This window comes from Euprymna scolopes, chromosome 21, assembly GCF_053919585.1.
Source record: "Euprymna scolopes isolate OS-2025 chromosome 21, ASM5391958v1, whole genome shotgun sequence".
Lineage (NCBI taxonomy): Eukaryota > Metazoa > Mollusca > Cephalopoda > Sepiida > Sepiolidae > Euprymna > Euprymna scolopes.
In genome coordinates, this window is record NC_136502.1 from 24,853,759 (window position 1) to 24,874,062 (window position 20,304).

The 20,304-nt window shown below is 33.2% G+C and overlaps 1 protein-coding gene across 1 annotated transcript; it reads left to right on the forward strand.

The window, feature by feature from the left end:
- Nucleotides 1-202: 202 nt before the first annotated feature.
- On the forward strand, nucleotides 203-18,941 carry LOC145242924 (protocadherin beta-15-like). The gene is made up of 4 exons (XM_080106034.1): nucleotides 203-330; nucleotides 13,115-15,577; nucleotides 16,167-16,314; nucleotides 18,089-18,941. Exons 2-4 carry the CDS (start codon nucleotides 13,166-13,168, stop codon nucleotides 18,370-18,372), a joined length of 2,844 nt encoding a protein of 947 aa, XP_079962160.1. The 5' UTR covers nucleotides 203-330; nucleotides 13,115-13,165; the 3' UTR covers nucleotides 18,373-18,941.
- The last annotated feature ends 1,363 nt before the right edge of the window (nucleotides 18,942-20,304 follow it).

Consider the following 20,304-nt stretch of genomic DNA (forward strand, 5'->3'; position numbering starts at 1 on the left):
ATTTCCTGTCTAACATTAAGTATTATCTTTTAAAGAAATTGCATTCACTAATATTAAGAAAAATGTATAAATATTATGTACGTAGACCATTAGAAATAGAAAATATAAATTAAAAATATCGCTATCACTTATTTTGAAGAAAAGATATCTCATAACAGGAGCAGCCATTGAAGACACAACACATAAAGTAGGACTACTAGCTTCTTCCCTTTCACAAAAACAACACAAAGGAATCGACAAGATGCCATGCAGTAGCAGCTGTAGCAAGAAACGTTTTTATGGACTTGCTTTCTTTATATTGTTTAAGCAATTATAGCTTTTATATCCAAGGTAAGTTTATTTAAAAATATAATTTTATTAAATTTCTTTTATTCAACTTACAATATTTTTTAGATTGGAATGAAGAAATATCTAACCAGTAATTGTTATACGCCATTTTTGTATTGGGCTCCTGGTCAATGTCCATTGTTTGATGATAATATATTTTTCTTCAGTTATGTTCTGTTTTTTGGTGTGAATAAGATTTTCTGGAAAAAAGATTTACATCACTTATTATATTGAGAGAATATTAGTTTTAAACAATTTATTAGTTCATACGATTTCTCTATGGTAATGTTTTCTTTGCCTGAATTTAAATTAATTTTAAATTTATTAAATTCTTCGAAAAATATTAAGTACAAATTTTTTTGTCTGAAATTATCAATTAGTTTATTATTTTAAAATATATAGTATAAATACCTCTTTTTCAGATAGAGCAATATATTAAAAGAATAAATTTAACAAAAAACAAAATAAAAATCAATCAAAAATTTATTTTAAATATTTTTTATATTTAATAAAATGGTTCTTTATATTCTTTATTTATATTACTATATTTTTATTCCATTTTCATTATAATACACACACATATTAGAGGTCTCCTGATTCATTGTATGTAATAGAATTATTTTAAACATAGCATGTGTGTGTGTGTTTAGATATAGATACAAATTATAATGCACTTTCATTTTTAAATATTCACCAAAATATCTGGTATTTAAGCTACAAAATATACATTGATGTTTTGTTATTCTATTTTTTTTCCGTTTTATACAAATTCAAAGCTAAATCAATAGATCTATTCAGTTTAATAATGAAAACAAGCAGTTAATTCACAAAATGTTTATTTCGCAAAAATGATTTAATTCCTTATCAATATAAATGAAAATCTTGGAAAAAGTAAAAGTTATGACTTCTTTATAATAACTATTTACACATCTTTTATTTAAAATGAATATGCATATTATATTCAGCTTCTTATTTCTAAACATATTTTCACATAACACTTTGTATTTGGTATTTACTGAGAATAGTTCAAATGTCATAGTCAATCCTGGTATATAAAAATGTTTCACTTAAAATGATAAAAGCAATGTCAATGAAAGTGTCCTGTACCTTTATTTATTCTTTAATAGTTCTTTAAATGTAAATCATTTATGTGTATAATTATAATGCTTTTAGAGGTTGAAATTAATTTAAAAAATGATGTCACATGCAATGCTGCCAAGACTAAACTTGTTTCCTTCAATAGTTAGAAGAAACCTTCTCTACCACTAATAGCAATGACCAATGACTCTTTATCTGAAAAAGATACTATCAGGGGCTACTATCAGGGACATAGGCATCAGGGGTACTGTGTAGGGAGTTGGGCAGCAAGATATCGGTTCACGTTGCACTTGAACTTCTGCATGTCTATACAGTTGGGGAAGCAGGGACCCGGCAGAGAATTCCAAAGTCTAGCCTGGGGAAGAAACCACTGATCTAGGGATTACTGTGAAGGTGTGGGATTTAGCTGCTTGTCGGGGGTATTTACGTTGAGGGGGCACAAGTGCTTGCAGTTCGTCAGGGCATTCACCATTAAAGTACTTGTAGAAAAGGCAGAGGGATGCAACATTTCATCGATGGGACAGGGGCTGGTTTAGATGACAGTTCAGGACCTATCAGATTGGCGACTCTCTTTTGAACCTTGTCTAGGAGCGCGAGACTAGTGGCAGATGCACCAACCCAAATATGACAACAATACTCCATACATGGGCAAATGGTGGCTTTATAGAGGTATAGGATACTTTTGGGTGTTAGTATCTTTCTAACACAGTAGAGAGAAGCTTCTTCGCAGCGGTCCTGGCAATACTCTCGATGTAATTGTTCCAACTAATGTTTCCTGAGAACATTAGGCCAAGTAGTTTAAAGGATATACTTTCAGATAAAAAGTCATTGGCCATTGCTATTGGTGGTAGAGAAGGTTTCTTGTAATTATTGAAGGAAACGAGTTTAGTCTTAGCAGCATTGAATGTGACTATCCATTTATGTCCCCATTCCACTAGAGATCGGAGGTCATCCTCTAGTACTTCTGCCATTTCTTTAGATATGTGTTGATTTGTTTTCCTGTTGTGTCTGTTATAGAGTGTGGTGTCGTCAGCATATATACCCATCTCACAGGGAATTTTTTCAGGGAGGTCATTTATGAATATTAGGAATAACAGAGGTCCCAAGATAGACCCCTGAGGCACTCCTGCATTTATATCGCATTGTTTAGATGCACGACCGTCGAGGACAACCTGGATTTTTCTCTTATCTAAGAAGGATTTAATTATGTCATATATTCTTCCAGTGATACCATATGATCTGATTTTCTTGAGAAGACCTTCATGCCATACCCTGTCAAAAGCCTTAGATATATCTAGAGCTATCGCTCTACCCTCCCCCGCTTTGTCCAGTGACTAGTATATACGTTCTGAGATTACAGTTAGGATGTCTGCTGTTGAACGGGCTTGTCTAAATCCATATTGTTGGTCAGTCAGAAGTTTAGCATCTGCAAGGTGATGAACTAGAGCTTGGTTAATTATTGTCTCAAATATTTTTGTGAAAAGTGGAAGGAGGCTAATAGGGTGATAATTTACTGGGTCAGTTCTTTCACCAGAATTCTTGAAAACTGGTACTACAGAAGCAGTTTTCCAGCAGGCAGGAAAGCAAGATTCATTAAGGCATTTGTTGTAAAGTTTAGAGAGAACTGGAGCTACTTCGGCGAAGCACTTTTTTAATAGCACAGCCGGGATGAGAGCAGGTCCACATGCTTTTGCAGTGTCAAGATTTCTAATGATAGCATGCACCTGAGAAGGGGTGATTTTCAGATTGTCTAGTGTGGCGTCTGTCCGCAAAGGAAAGTCAGGGAGGGGGTGGTTGGCAGGGTCCAGTGTGGAGTTTAAGGCAAACCGACTGGCAAGCATGTTAGCCTTATCAGTTGCAGAGCAAACAACCTTATGATTGTTGGATAGTGGGGGGATTGTTGATTGCCCATTATTTACTACACTGTTGTAGATTTTCCAGAAGTCGCGGGTTCCTAATTTCTGTGCTTCAATGTTTTTTTTTAGTGGTTCCAGTAAATTCTCTCTTAGCTGTCGCTATTTCTTTCTTACAGTTACTTCTGGCTTCTATATACTTTTGCCTGTTTGAACTGGACTTATGTCGGTTAAATCTGCAGTACGCATGCTGCCTTTGCGCGATGGTGGCTGCACAAGTAGAAGTAAACCATTGGGGAGAGTGGGGCTTGCTATAAAATTTCCGTGTGGGAACATGTGCTTCAATTGTTGTTTTGAAGCATTCAGTTGTCTCATTTGCGCACTGTTCAGCAGGAAATGAAAAGATATTTTGCCATGGGGCATCCCTAATGAGATCCTGATGGCTTCCCAGTCAGCCTTTTTATAATATCTCGTTGTTTTGAGCATTGACTCTTCAGTTTTGGCTCTAAAGTTTAGGGCTATTTCAACTATTACCACTGCATGATCGGCGTTCCCAAGTGGGCTGTGGGCATTAGTTAGACAGTCATCAGGAACTGTGGTCAGAAACAGATCTAGAAGTGATGCATGTTGTTCTTGCTGGTCTGGAAAACAGGTTGGAAACGTAACCATCTGTGATAGGGAATGAGATATAGAGAAGTTATATGTAGTCATACCAGCTGCGTCTATGTGAGTAGAAAATCCAAGCTGTTGCTGTGGTGGATATTGAAGTCACCAAACACATGCGCTTGTGCGCTAGTGTCGAGGGAAAGTGCTGTGTCTATGCTGTCAGAGACTTTGTTTATTAGGGTACAGTCCTGGGTCGAGGGAGAGTGGTAGAGAAAATAAAAGTAGCTAATGTTACGTTGCACATGATGGCTTGATCATCCGATTCTAGTTTAGTTTCTCTAGTCAAGGGGAGGGTGTTCCGAATATATACTCCAAGCCCGTGCATATGTCTGTCCGAGTCCTTATTGTTAAAGTAGTTAGAGGGGATGGAGGAGTGTAGATTAGTCTCACTTAGTGCTAAGATATCCAGGGTGTTTGTTAGGAGAAATGCTTCGACATCATTTAAATTAGTTCTAAGCCCACGGATGTTCATAAATGCAAGCCTCAAGGGAGAAGGCAGGTTGGTTTTGTTTGAGTTTGGGCCTGGTTTTAGCGTAATTTTTTATTGTACTGTCACCATTTTTTTTAAGAGTTTCAGTTTAGGTAAAGGATGCTGAACAAGTGGTTATGCAGAATACCAGACATGCAACACAAGCAGACCATCAGTTGTCCTGACTTGAAGTCTAAAGCGTTTAAATTTAGCGTAGTCAATTGAAAACAAAAGATGACTTGGAGAAATGGCATCGGAAAATCCGACCCCACCTTATACAAAACTGCCCAGTTGAAGGTGAAGGAATTAATGATGTTTTTAGCCAATTTTTTTTATATTTGTCGTCCAAAGGCTCCAGCTTCAAAATGATACCGATCTCGTGAAAATCCACCGTCTCTGTTAAAAGTTTTAGGCAGACATACAAACATACATAAATACATACATACATTTAAACAGATAGATGAGATTTATATAATAGACTAGCCTGCATGCCTGGCGATACCCAAGTGTTTGGAGGTGTGTATTGAGAAAAAAGAAAAAAGTGGTAGTAAGCAAGCAGGTTTGAACCTGTACCATAAAGAAGGAAAAGAATGTGAAAAAAAACAAAATATGACATCTTTGCCATTGCATCCATCGCAAAACCGGAAGTGGCGAAGGTTTAAATTAAGGCTAATCAATCGAAAAGAGGCAATAACTTTCAAAAATATTGGCAAAGAAAGTGACCCCTCCTTGTAGAAAAGTGCCCAGTTGAGGGTGAAGAAATTAATGTTTTTGTCCAATTTTTCGATATTTATCGTCTGAAGGGTTGAGCTTCAAAATGATACCAATCTTGTGAAAAACCGTCACATCTGCCGAAAGTTTTAGGCAGATGTACAAACATGCATACATTTAAACAGACACGTGAGATTTATATTATAGATGGTTTGTTTATGTGACTACTGAATGTTGTTTTTTATATATACACATATATATATATATATATACATATATATATATATATATATATATATTATATATATAATGTGCCTTTTTATACTTCATGCAAGTAGGTATGCCGAGAAGGGGTGAAAGTATACAGTATGGTTGAAAAGAGTAGAAAGATTTCAAATAGTATGACCCAGAGGAGAGAGTGGTATCTTTTCTTAATATGAAATAATGAGAGATTTATTTTTTATATGTACTTTTAAAATGTGATGCTTAGTTTTATAAATATTTGACATCTTGTTAGGAATTTAATTTAGTTCTATTTTATTTCCTTTGGTAAATATTTAAAAAGGAGATAATTTGTTGCTGTGATACCATCCTATTTCTTTCATGATAAATGTAAAAATGCACAAGTTAATGTACATGTGTACAAATACAATGTTATAAGTATAAATAGGCATAGGGCCAACCACTTCTCTAGACGAATTCATAATTAAAGGATACTCCAAATCTGACCCCCAAGATCGCCATGGGCATGGAATATGTGCCTATATCAAAGATGGCTTTCCATGTGGTAGGAATATCTTCAGAGAAGACCCTAATTTACCTTATATGTGCTTCTGGATAGCACTAGCTTACACCACTGCATTTATATTTGCCCTCTATCGCCCCCACAACAGTGGGGTTACTATCTTTAAGAGCATATCTGAGAAAATTGACCACATCCTGTCTGCTCATCCTTCGGCTAACATTCAGATTTGTGGTGACTTCAATGTCCATAATGTGGAATGGCTTACCCACTCAAATAAAACCGATGATGAGGGGAGGTTTTGTCATGATTTTGCCATTGCCTATGACCTCACTCAGATTGTTCACGAACCCACCCATGTGCCCGATACACCCGGTCAATCTGCAAGCCTTCTAGACCTTTTCCTCACAACTTCCTCTGAGCTGTGTTCATGTTCCATTCTATCACTTCTGGGATCCTCTGACCACTCTGTTGTAGTAGTTAACATAAAAATGAAATGTAATAAGTCTTCAGACGTACCTCTCAACCGTACTGTATATCGATACTCTATGACTGACTGGGATAGCTTCTGTACATTTCTATCTGACCTACCTCTGCATTCCATGTTTAAAAAGGATGTGCCCTCTATAGTATAAGACCTGACCGAATGGTTAATTGTAGGCATAGACCGATTCATACCATCCAAAAAATTCCAACAAAAACCTAACAGCCAGACATGGTTCGCCCCTGAATGTGTTACTGCCATCACGCACAGAAATCACTTTTTCCATTGCTACCAACGTAATAGATGTACTGAGACTAAAGAGTAATAAAACATGCAAGAGAGCTATATGCTCAGTCTGTTAAATCCAAAGTAGCTGAGCAGTAGCTTGGTTCCTACTAGTTCTGGCAAATAGCAAACAGGATCTTGAGCAGAAGCGTGCATTCTATCCCAACTATCATCAATGGACCTGAGGTCATCTTGTCAGCATCAGACAAGGCCAGACTATTTGCCAAGAAATTTGCAGCTAATTCTACCCTATGCGACAATGACCATCAACTCCCTGTATTTCCTCCTATAACAGACAACACACTATGCAACATACAAATATCTGTGCGTGAGGTCACCAAGCTAATCAAGAACCTTGATTCCAGTAAAGCAACTGGCCCTGATGGCATTCCAGTTATAGTGCTGAAAAAGCTACAACCAGAACTTGCCCCCATACGTACAAAACTGTTTAAGCGTTGGCTTAAGGGGAAGTGCTTTCCAACATCCTGAAAAACTTCATCAGTATTCCCTGTATTTAAGAATTCAGATGAAAAGTCATCTCCCTCTCAGTACAGATTAATAAGTCTCCTGTGTGTCATGACTAAGTTGTTGGAATCCATATTAAATAAAGAAGTAGTCAACCACCTCAACAGAAACAACCTTCTTAGTGACACACAATATGGTTTCCGCTCTGCAAGATCTACAGCAGATGTGCTAACGGTTATATCACATAGGATTAGTGAATCTCTTGACAAAGGTTTCCTTTCCAGGGCAATTGCTCTTGACATATTGAAGGCCTTCGATAAGGTATGGCATAAGGGCCTACTTCACAAGATTTCCAGCTATGGTATTACTGGAAATGTTTTCTCAATCATTAAATCATTTCTCTCTGATAGGTTCATAAGAGTAGTTGTTGATGGGCAGAAATCAGAAGCCCACAGTATTAATGCTGGAGTCCCCCAGGGGTCCATCCTGGGCCCAACTCTCTTCCCGATCTACATTAATGATCTCCCAAAACACATACTTAAATCATTCGTTGACATTTATGCTGATGACACTACCATTTATGGCAACACATCAAAGGCCGTAAATGACAAAGTTCTTTCTAATTCTCTCTCCTCTGATCTTGAGCGCGTGGTACAATGGGGGAAGAGGTGGCTGGTCACTTTAAATGCATCCAAAACCAAGCTTCTATCTTTACATCATCAACGCTCTGATCCCCATCTGGCATCAATTGAAATGGATGGCTCTCGTCTTGGGGAGGCTCCATGTTTTGACAAGCTTCTGGGTTTGACCTTTACTCCTGATCTGAAATGGAACACGTGCATCAAATCTGTTGCCAGGGACGCTGGGAAAATGGTGGGATCCTTCTACCGTTCCAGAAGATATCTCACTACTAATGTAATTCTCTATCTGTATAAAAGCCAAGTATGTCCAAGGATGGAGTACTGCTGCCACATCTGGGCAGGAGCTGCTAAAAACAGCCTATCCTGCCTTGACATAGTACAAAATAGACTTCGTGGTTTAGTGGGGATGCCCTTTTCTCTTCCCTACAACCTCTCTCCAACAGAAGAGACGTTGCGAGCCTGTCTTTGTTTTATCGTTATTTCCATGGCAGGTGCTCTTCTGAGCTCCAATCCCTCATCCCCCCTTGCCAATCTTTCACGAGAAACACCCGTCTGGCTGAAACTACTGTCAATAATTTTCCTCACTCTTTATCTGTGCCTTAATCCAAACGTAGATTCCATAAGCAAAGCTTCTTTCTTAGAACTGCACGCCAGTGGAACTCTCTGCCGCTTGCCTGTTTCCCACCTGACCACAACTTGGACGTCTTCAAGTCCAACATAAACAGACTCCTGACAAACCGCCCCCTTAAGTAAGACACTCTATCAAAACCCCCAATACTAATGATTACTACAATACTATCTCATTGATTACTGTACATGCAATAACCTTTATCCCTGAGTGGCCTTGGGGCCTTGATAAGTGGTGACCCCCATGTAAAAAAAAAAAAAAATTGTTAAACACTATTTGTCCAAAATCATTATAACTAAAAATTATGATTAATATTGTAATGTTCAACAAATTCTATCTCAGTATCATGTATGTCATATATTGATATCTTGAACCATAATTAATGAATGTATAATATAAAAGGCACAATGTATGCGTTTGTATGTCTCGCAAAAACTTCCAACAGACATATCAAAACATAACAAAACTTGTATCATTTTAAAGCTCGATCTCTTGGATGACAAATATCGAAAAAATGGTCTAAACCATTACTTCTTCCTCAACTGGGCAATTTTCTACAAGGGGGAGGCACTTTTTTCATTGACATTTTCACAAGTTATTGTCTACTTTCAATTGATTACCTTTAATTCTAACGCTCGCAACTTCCGGTTGCACGATGGATACATCAGCTAAGATGTTACTTCTTTTTCATCTTCTAAGCAGTTGACCTTTTCACTTCCTTTTCCTCTTAGAATTACAGGTTCGAGCCTGCCTGCCTGCTTACTTTTTTTTTTTTTTGTGCTCGCACGAGTATTTACTGCTATTTTCATTTTTCTTAAAAGGTTTTGAAACATGTTTTTTTAAACCTCCGTTCATTCATACCCTTATCTCTCCACACTTGGGTAACGCCGAGGATCCCCGCTAGTAAATAAACAAAATCAAAGAGAGTAGAAAGTGAACTTTGCATTTACTTTCAGCAGCCTCATAACTTTTGTTTCCTTTATTTTGTTTCTTAGTCCTCACATTCCATGAACGATATTTCTAAGAAAGTGTGAAGAATTGCTGTTTTCTTGATTGGAATCTATCTATGTAACATTTATTGTTAGCTAGTTTTTGACCTTGAAATGTTTTCTTTTTTTAATTTTTTTTTTTTAGCTCCTTACATCAAGTGAAATCATGCTTTATTTGGAGAAATTTACATAAACAATAGAAAAACTAAATGATAAGATTTATTAGTATTACAAAAAAAAATAAATTAATCTTTTCTATAATATAAATCTCCAACGTCTGTTAGTGTGCGTGTATGTTTGTATGTCCCACTAAAACTTTCAACACATGCGACCAACACTGACAAAATTGGTACATATTTTTTTTTTTTTTTTTTTGCACTTTTTTTGCATGGGTACTCGCTGCTATTTTCATTTTTCTTATAGGGTTTTGAAACATTTTTTAGGGCTCCGCTCATCAGTACCCTTACTTTTCCACACCCGGGCAACACCAGGGACTCCCGCTAGTCTGTTATATAAAAAGGAAATGTGTGTGTTAGTATGTCTGCCAAAAACTTTTGACACACGCGACGAACACTGACAAAATTGATATCGTTTGAAAGGTCAGTTTCTCGGACAACAAACATCCAAAAATTGGCCGAAAAGATTAATTCTTTGACCATCAACTGGCCCATTTTTCACAAAATGGCATCAGTTTTTGCATCAACAGTTTTGCAAAGTCATCATACACCTTGCAATGACTAAGCTTATTTCGAACACTGGTGATGTTGTATATCACGGTGGGTACAGGATTTAAGCAGTTGGCTTTTTTTTTTTCACCTTTTTTTCCTCCTTCACATTACAGATTGGAGCCTGCCTGCCTATTACTTTTTTTTTCACAACTCTCTCCACCCATGCTGCCTACTGTGTCTAATTTTTTTTTTTTTTTTTCTAGGGGTTGCTCAATATTCTTACTTCACCACCTCTCCACACCCGGGCAACACCAGGTAACCCCACTAGTTATAAAATAAAACAAAGCATTTTTACTGAGTAATATTATAATTTTGTTTGTCATGATTTCTGATGAAGAATTTTTCTTGATATTGAAAATACTTTGAAGTTATAAATGATTTTATTGGGATTTTTTATAGCATCTTTTGCAGGAATATGAAACGTGTTGATATTCTAGTGAATATGCTTATTTTCTTGTAAATTCTTAGTAATTATACAGATATTTGCTATTTATTTGCTACTGAATATAAAAGTTTTGTAATTAAGGAGACTTGCATAATATCTTAGGAATAAACGTTGCTTTGTTTTATTGTCTTTGTAAATTTAGATTCAAACTGAATAATTGAATTCGATACTTGTACAGTTTAGTCAAGACATTAAAAAATGAAAATATCGAAAAAAGTTTTAATTATATGTATCCATTAAAAAACGAAGTTCTCCGAAAAAAAATTCACTTAATTTCATCAAGTAATTTTTTTTTTTACAGCGGAAAAGCACGTTTTTATGAGAGCACATTGAAGGCAGACATCTTGGATTTAAAAAAAAATTTTGTTTGAATTTTAGAAATGCCAAAGGAAGATAACTCTAGTTGAAGCGCTGACACCCCCTTCCCTATCTTTAATACTATCTTTTCTTCCTAAAAATCGAACATTTTGCTTGGTATCATAACTGTAAAAAAAAACTACTCGTTGAAATTAAGTGAAATTTTTTTCCGGAGAACTTCATTCCATAACGGATACATACAATTTAAACTTTTTTTTCGATATTTTCATTTTTTAATGTTTGACTAAACTGTACAAGTACCTTGAATTCTTTTATATGTACAATGACTGGCATTTTTTAAAATAAAAAGCCAATGTTAATTCTTGTATTATACATATACATTTTTATAATGTTCTTTACTTGTAAAATGTTTGCTGCAATTGTATTTTTATAAATTGTGTTTTATAAATGCAATAGGATTTTTGGTTGGCTTAGATAAATTTCTAGATTAATGTATTAATTATAAGTGGATAATATGCATGCAATCAAATTATGTGTATTGTGTATGTTTAGAAATCTATTCATTGTACAATTTAGAATTTAATGAGAAAGGGGAGATAACTCTAAATGTTTTTTTTAAGAACCAGTATTCCTGTTTAGTCAAAAATGACTGCATGCTTTTTTATTTTCTTGCCAAATTTTATAATTAAAATCATTTGATAAAATCAGTTGTAATCTTATTAATAAATAGGGATGTGACAACAGCATATTCTTTTCATTGTTCTGACTCTTGAGTTAATATATATGTTTTTATATAGACTGATGTGCTTCTCGGTTGATTGACTGTGTCTTACTATTTCGGATATATACTTGAGAGTCAAAACAATGAAAAGAATATTCTGTTGTCACAGACCTATTAATAAATAATACTAATACTTCAAGTGGGTTGCTGCTGATGTATTGTATGTCGTTGTTTGACAAACAGATGCACAAAGCAACATGAACATATTTTGCTGTTATAAGTTGTACATATTTATATATTAATTCTATAAATGTTTGGTTTCGAATTTACCTACATCTTTTATAATTGAATTCAATTGGAAAAAAACAGTTGTCATCATTACACAAAATAATATTTAGTTAATGGCTGCTAGCATTTGTTTGAATTCTGAATTACCACTCCACACACACACACACACCTTACTGTTACAAGTGAAATAAATAGCTATTTATAAATATAAATGTCATTTGTTAGTATCACTGTAGAAATAATACCAAAGAGCTTAACACTAAGACTGGAGACTCTGGAAGTCTGGTATTTTTATTATTTTTTTATTACATTTTCACCCCAAACAAGGCACATTGCCACTTTGTTGTAGGGGGCTACTATCAGGGACATAGGCATCAGGGGTACTATGTAGGGAGTTGGGCAGCAATATGTCGGTTCACATTGCACTTGAACTTCTGCATGTCAGTACAGTTGGGGAAGCAGGGACCCGGCAGGGAATTCCAAAGTCTAGCTGTTCTGGGGAAGAAACTACTGGATTAGAAGGCTCTTACATCTAGGGATCTCTACTGTGAAGGGGTGGGATTTAGCTGCTTGTCGGGGGGTATTTACGTCGAGGGGGCACAAGTGCTTGCAGTTCGTCAGAGCATTCACCGTTAAAGTACTTATAGAACAGACAGAGGGATGCAACATTTTGTCAATATATTGGATCTGAATCAAGTAGATGAGAGTACTACTGTAATTTGATTGAATTATAATGCAGAAATATTGAGAAGGCTTGTTGTCATTAAAACTCCTGTGGAAATCTAAATTATAATACTAAAATCATAGAACCCTGGATGAGATTAGTACATTGGTGCTTGGTTAACTATTGATATAAAAGAAATCTTTTTCTATCTTAATGAAGATTGACTCTTTTTAAAAGTTTGGATTAAATGGACCTCTAGAAAACTGTCAGTACCTACCAAGGCATGCTCTAATATATAATATCAAATACTTTCACATCAATAAAGGTGTATATTAATAGAAACTTAATGAAGAGCTATAAAATATGGTAATTTTAATGGTGAGCTATATGTTATTTCATCTGTAATTATTCATGCTTTGTCAGGGATAATTAAGATTTATCATTTGCAAACTAATATATTACTTATCATAATAAAATATGTGACATAAACATGTAATGCACATATTGATATAAAACATCAAATAAATGATGGTATTGTTGACTTGTTTTTTCTGATGTTTCATCTTAACAAATGTATTCCTTTAAATTTCAGATATACAGGAAACCTTGACTTCATTTGATATAGCTTTCTCATATCAGAAACATGTGGATACAATTATATATGTTCTCATCTGTGCTAAAGATTTATCTATGTGTAGATCTTACATACTATGTGGAAGAAGGAAAGAGTCCAAATACTTATTTGGGAGACATTGCAGCAGATACTCATTTGATGGATGAGGTAAATATTAAAGAACAAAAAGAAATTACGTTCACTCAATTACGGAAAGGTATTAATGGAAATTCTAAATTATTCCATGTCTCAAAGAACACTGGAAAACTGTACACTGCCCAAATATTGGATGCTGAATCACTTTGTACTTATAATGTAGAATGTTTTCAAATGGTTGATGTTGCTGTGAAAAAGGCATCCACATTCATTAAATTATTAGAAATCAAAGTTATCATAAAAGATGTAAATGACCATCAACCTGAATTTCCGAGTAAAGAAATTCGGATTCACTTTCTTGAAACTGAAGCAAAAGGAACAAAAATATCAATTCCAAATGCTATTGATAGAGATGTAGATATTCAAAACAATGAAATTACTTATGATTTAAGAAAAAAGAAGGAGGAACCTTTTGCATTATTCTCATCTGAAAGTTTTGATGGAAGTTCACAACTTGCTATAATGTTAGAGGGAAATCTGGACAGAGAAACAAAAGACATGTACCAGATTCAAGTAATTGCAAAAAATAAACAACCTCCTGCTAAAGAAAGTATCTTACATATTCAAATCTCTGTTTCAGATATCAATGATAATTCTCCAATCTTTTCTCAAAATGTTTATAATGTTTCAATCAAGAATAAACCTGATGCTGCTTTGCCTATTACTACTTTGTCTGCAAAAGATTTAGATTCTGGAGAAAATGGCCAGATATTATATTATTTTTATGCAAAGACTTCAGAAATTGGTAAAGCACATTTTGATTTAAACTCAAAAACGGGGGAAATTTTTCTTGCGAAAAAGTTTACCACAAGCCAAAAATTGAAATATAAACTTTATGTAAAAGCTTCTGATGGAGGCAATCCTCCATTAAGCTCTTTGGCCATGGTTCAAGTGAATGTAATCAATGAACAAAATAATGCTCCAGTAATTGATGTGAATTTTGGATCTGCGTCAAGAGAAAACACAGTTGAAATTTCTGAAGATATTAAGGTTGGAAGTTTTATTGCCTATGTGAAAGTTACTGATGAGGATGCTGATCAAAATGGAAAGGTTACTTGTACTCTTGATCACAATAAGTTTCAACTACAAAGTCTGGATACAAAGAAATATCAAGTAATTGTAAAGAAACCGGTGGACAGAGAGAGTGAAGATCACCATGACATTAGGATCAGTTGTGAGGATAAAGGAAATCCTCCTCTTGAAAGTGAAAGCAGATTTTCAGTCCAAGTGATGGATGTGAATGATGAACAGCCACAATTTTCTAAACAATTATTTAAATTCTTCATTGATGAAAACCAGAGATCAAAAATTCCTATTGGCACAATCAATGCCACAGATCCAGACTTGGGACTTGGAGGTAAACTGTCTTTTTCTTTAGTGAGCACCAATAAACAATTTGTACCATTTCGAATCACTGAAAATGGATTAATCTCTTCAATTATGTCTTTAGACCATGAGTTTCAAGATACTTATAATTTTGAAGTGTTTGTAAAAGACAAAGGAAGTCCATCATTGAATAACACAGTGAATGTGATTGTTAAGGTGAGAGATGAAAATGATAATGCTCCATATTTCACATTTCCCAGTGTTAATCCTTATAATATGGATGTAACATATTACCCACATCATACAAAGAACATCAGCCAGATAAAGGCATCAGACAGTGACAGTCAAGAGAATGCATTTCTAAAATATGAAATAATCAGAGGCAATAGCAAACAGATATTCAGCATCAACCAGTACACTGGTTTGTTATGTTCAACTCATGTCCTAAGCCAACAAGATGCTGGCTCCTATGAGCTGGAGTTTCTAGTGAAGGACAGTGGTAGCCCAGTTCTATCAGCCAGAACTACTGTATATTTGACACTGACCGTAAGCAACAAGACATCAGAAATGTTAAATGCTGTTAACATCAAAAAAGATAACAAGATCCACCTGACTTCAGCAATTATCATTGTGTCTGTAGCAGTGACAATAGCTGTGATCATTACAGCTTCAATCTCAGTGTGTATCCTTCGCTGTTGCAATCCTCGAAGTGTTCCAGTAGCAGAAGGCGGATATGTGAGTAGTGGTCAGAGGCATTTGATAAGTCCTCCTTACCCAGCAAATCCTTGGTCTAATGTTGCTCTTCCTACAAGTGATGCAGTTGATATGAGAAGAAGCAGTCAACCACCAACACCCAGAATGCAAACCCATCCTTATGTAAGTGCACAACAAAACAATAATCAACAGACTCTATCAGCTCCACAAGCAAATTCTCAATCAACTGCAGATTCAATTTCTCAGGTAAGCTAACACAATTTATTTGAATTATTTTGTTTAATTTATATCCATTCACTATATTTTATTTAAAATATCTTGACATTTTACTGTATGCTTATCTTTTTGAAAAAATCTCTTAAATTTAAAGCATACACAAATAAATTAGTCTTAATTAAGTGAATAATGTTGTCAGTAACTTAGATATATAATTATTATTACCATAGTAATAATTGTGATCTGATATATATATATATATATACATATACATATGCATATATATATATATATATATATATATATATATATATATATATATATATATATATATATGGCATCAGTAAGACTAAGTAAGTTCTTTTTATTCCAATAGCTATTTTTATTTTTTAATGAAATTTCTCTGAAGTTAAGAATTTATTAAATTTGCCTTAATTAATAAATATGGAGCAATTATTACTCATATGCAGTATAACCATCATTGTTTTTTTTCTTTGTTTTTTATCTATTCTTGTATGAATTCTGATTTTATACTTATCAGTCTTTTTTAACAAAGTAATAATTGACTTTCTGATATATATTTCTTTCATTTTCAATTCATGAATTTTATTTTGGTCAGATGTATATTCAGGACATAGCGTTTCCTTCAAGCAGAAATAGAGACAAGAAAAGAACTCAAGATTATTCCAATAAAAGTTCTTTGAAATCTATGCATAGTGGAAATGGAAAAGGATGGAGTGAATCAGATACAAGACAAGAAGTATCTGGTAAGTTATATAAGACCAGATTCATGATTTTTATATTGAAGCATTGGAACTTGTTTGTATCAATTTTTGTCATCTGAAAGTTTATGAAAATTTAGCATCAATAAATATGAGCCTTATTACTAAGAGTTATTTCGTCACTAAAAAATTATCTATGTATTTACAAAATATTGACTTTGCATAAAGAAACTAAAATGATGGAGTTAGATATAATCTGTGCCAATTGTGATCATAAGTATATAAAGTCGCCTTAGGGAGTTACTCTCCAGATTTTCTGTCGGGGTTTACTTCCTTAGCCTTTCCCTTGATGATGTAATCCCACAAGGGTGCGAAGGTTTTTAATCAGAGTTGCCTTATCCTAGGTACGCTATCATCCAAAGCTGGCAAGCCTCACTTGTCCAAAGTGATTGATTTTAAGGTGCCAGTGGACTGGCTTTGCCCCTTCTCTCAGTTAGTATAAACAGTTTTACCTGGCTTAGTAGTTAAATGACATGAGAAGGCCCGGCGCTGGGCTTGATTGTCAGAGGCTATTTGAGATACACACAATGAGAGTATTTTTAGGGAGAGGGAGTTTATTCTCTGTACCACACTCAGTCGTGACCCATTTATGTAATGCTGAAACCTATTTACATAATACTGTTTTAATATCTATCTAATACTGAAGCTCATTTATGTTATACTATTTTAATAGTAATATAAAATGATTAGATGTAAATATCTAGATTGTTTTTTAATCTTTGGATACATAAGTATTGTCTAAAAATTTTAAGGCTAGAAATGATTTTACTGTTCAAATTTTGGAAGGATTTACAAAGTGATAGATTCTTTTTTTATATTATTATCATCATTATATTCTTTTTGATGAATGTTTTACATGCTGGCATGCATTGGACAGTTCCAAACTAATCTATCTCTCGGCAGGTCTTTATCCATCCCTCTTTCTCTGAAGTCTACTTTTATCACTGCCTTGAACTAGATTGATATCTTAAGTGTTCTACATTTACTGGCCCAAGAACTCTCATCCATTCTTTCAATGTGACCATAACCACCAAAGTCTCCTATTCTGCACATATTTTCCTATACTCTCCAGATTTAATCCTACTCTGATGATATCATAACTAAGTCTGTCTTTAAAACACTAATTACATATCCATTACATCATTCTCATTTAATTTTTCTCCATTCAACGCATTTCCACAACACTCCCTGACTAGGTTCCACTTTCAGATATCATTATACTGCATTCACATACTTGATAGACTCTTTCCTTAGTGTAAAGTTAGAAGAATTATGAAAGAAATTAATAAATGGCTGACTTGTTTGTGAAGAAAACAAAATACTGTGTTTTAGGTGTAATTTTGTAGGTACATTATTATTTTTAAATAGGATTTTAAAAATAAATTTTTAGTACTTTATGCTATTGAATTTTATATCTTAAACAATTGAGTTATAGTAAATTAAAAAAATAAGGTTTAAGTCACATAGAGGTGGGAGACATACACATGTATACACGGACAGACACGAATGCTCACACAATTATATTAATATAGAAACTTTTGTATGAATATAATGTATTGTTAGACTAAAATATGAAATTAATGTAGTTATCAGATTTGAATACAAATGTAAATCTAGCTCTCCAGTCATGGAAATCTGAAATAAATAAAATTTCTCAAATTAATAAAAGTATAATTTTCCGTATTTATATTTAGAAAAGATTTTGGTATGATTTGATTTATAAAATTTTATTTCTTAAATACAATCTATTATTTTTCAGATGACTATACTTCTCAGTATTGTAATCCCCCTCTTTCACAAAAAAGTCACCAACATAATACAGATATGCGGCCATTGGGACAAACTGTCAACTATCCCAGCGATACAACAATAGTAGCCAGAGGCTTTTACACACCATATATGAATGAAGACAGTCCACATGCAGAGTCAAAGTCTTATTCAGGTGTTGACAGTCAATCTACTAAATATGTGCAATCAAGAAATGTCCCTCCAAGTGGGAGTCAGACATCTATCAATAGACCTCTACCTCCCGTACCCCAGTAAATATGCTGAAATAAATACAGCCTTGAAAATAATTATATACAACTATGTTAATTATGATTTCCAATTTCTATCATAAATTCAGGTAGAAAAATGGATAATGAAAATTTTTTACTTTCAAAATTTTCCAAATATTTAGTTCTTAATTTAAAAGAAAAATCTTACATACTGATAATTTAATTTAATTAGAATTAAACTTATTTTATTGTTAAAACATGTGATTACTTGATATTCAAAAAAATAAATCATTAACTGCATGAATGACTAACAATTATCAAAAAATAGATTAAAATTAAAATGTTTTCATTGAGATGATTGATACAATCTTCATATGTATTCATGTAGCACATCGCTTCAATGAAAATGAAAACTTAAAAATAAATCTTTCATTTATTTCTTTTTTTATATCTTTAAAAAGAAATTGCATTCACTAATATTTTTAAGAAAAGCATATAATTAATTAACAAAAAATTGTGTTCACTACTACTGTTAAGAAAACATAAAAATTATATACATGTAGACCTCTAGGAATATAAATTACAAATATTCCTGTTATTCTGAAAAAAAAAAAATTTCACCTCAGCAGCAGCCATTGAACACAGAACACGTAAAGTAGGACTGCTGGCTTCTTCCCTCTCACAAACAACACAAAGGAATCATCAAGATGTCATGCGATAGCAGCTGCAGATGGAAACGTTTTTGCGGATTTGCTTTTCTTTCTTTTAATTATCTATGAATTTCATATCAAAGGTAAGTTTATTTTAAAACATTATTTCATCAAATTTCTTTTTTTCAAGTTACAATATTTTTTAAATTAAAATGAAGGAATATCTAATCAGTTATTATTATTATACACCATTTTTGTATCAGGCTTTTTGTCAATAGCCATTGTTTTATGATTACGTTTTTCCTCTTATTTTCTGTCTTTTGCTTTGAGCTACACTTTTAATGAAAAAAATCTACATCATTCACAATGTTTTGAAAATATTCGATTGTAACAATTTATTAGTTTACTGTTTCTAAGACATTATAGTTTCTGTTTGGTAATATTTCTTGACATGTATTATGAATTAATGCATACACATTTGAATTTTTTAGAAAGTATTAAGTATGATACATTCTATTATTTTGAAATTATCCATTTATTATTTTGAAGTATGATATAAAATAAATAATTCTCTTCAGATAGAACAATGTATTAAAATAGTGAATTCAACAAAGAACGATAGAAAAATCTGTTTATTGTTTTTTATTTATTATGTATTATTACTCCTCTGATAAATTCATTTTTTCATTTGTAATAAAAAAAAAGAAAAAGTATTTTGTTTTATTTAAATTATCATAAATATATATTAGTGGTGCCATTTTTATTAATATATTGTATATAATAGTGACAATTATTTTCAAAGTAACATTAATATATATATATATATATTATGCTAAATTCCTATGACAAAGTTCTTATTCATTTTCAAGATGAAGGAGATTCAATGACTTTACTTGAATATCCTTAATCTTGAAAAATGAATAAAAACTTGGTCCTTGAAATTTAGCGTAATTCATAGGTGGTTTATTGTTATAATTAACATTTATCAAGTTTCTATTTTGAACATTTTGACTATATATATATATATATATATATATATATATATATATATATATATATATATATATATATATATATATATATATATATATATATACACACACACTTTTATTTTTAAAATATAATTATCCACTGACAGGTTTTTTGTCATCTACAACTCACCAGAGTGGCTAAATCTAGTAAGATTCGAAATCAGGACTCCATGGAAAGAAGCATAAACCTCTATCACCAGGCTATCTTGCACAACTGCTTGAATGTATCACGTTTTATGTAGATATTTTTTTTTTTTTTTCGTAATACTTTCTTTTGAATGAATTATGCAAAAGTGC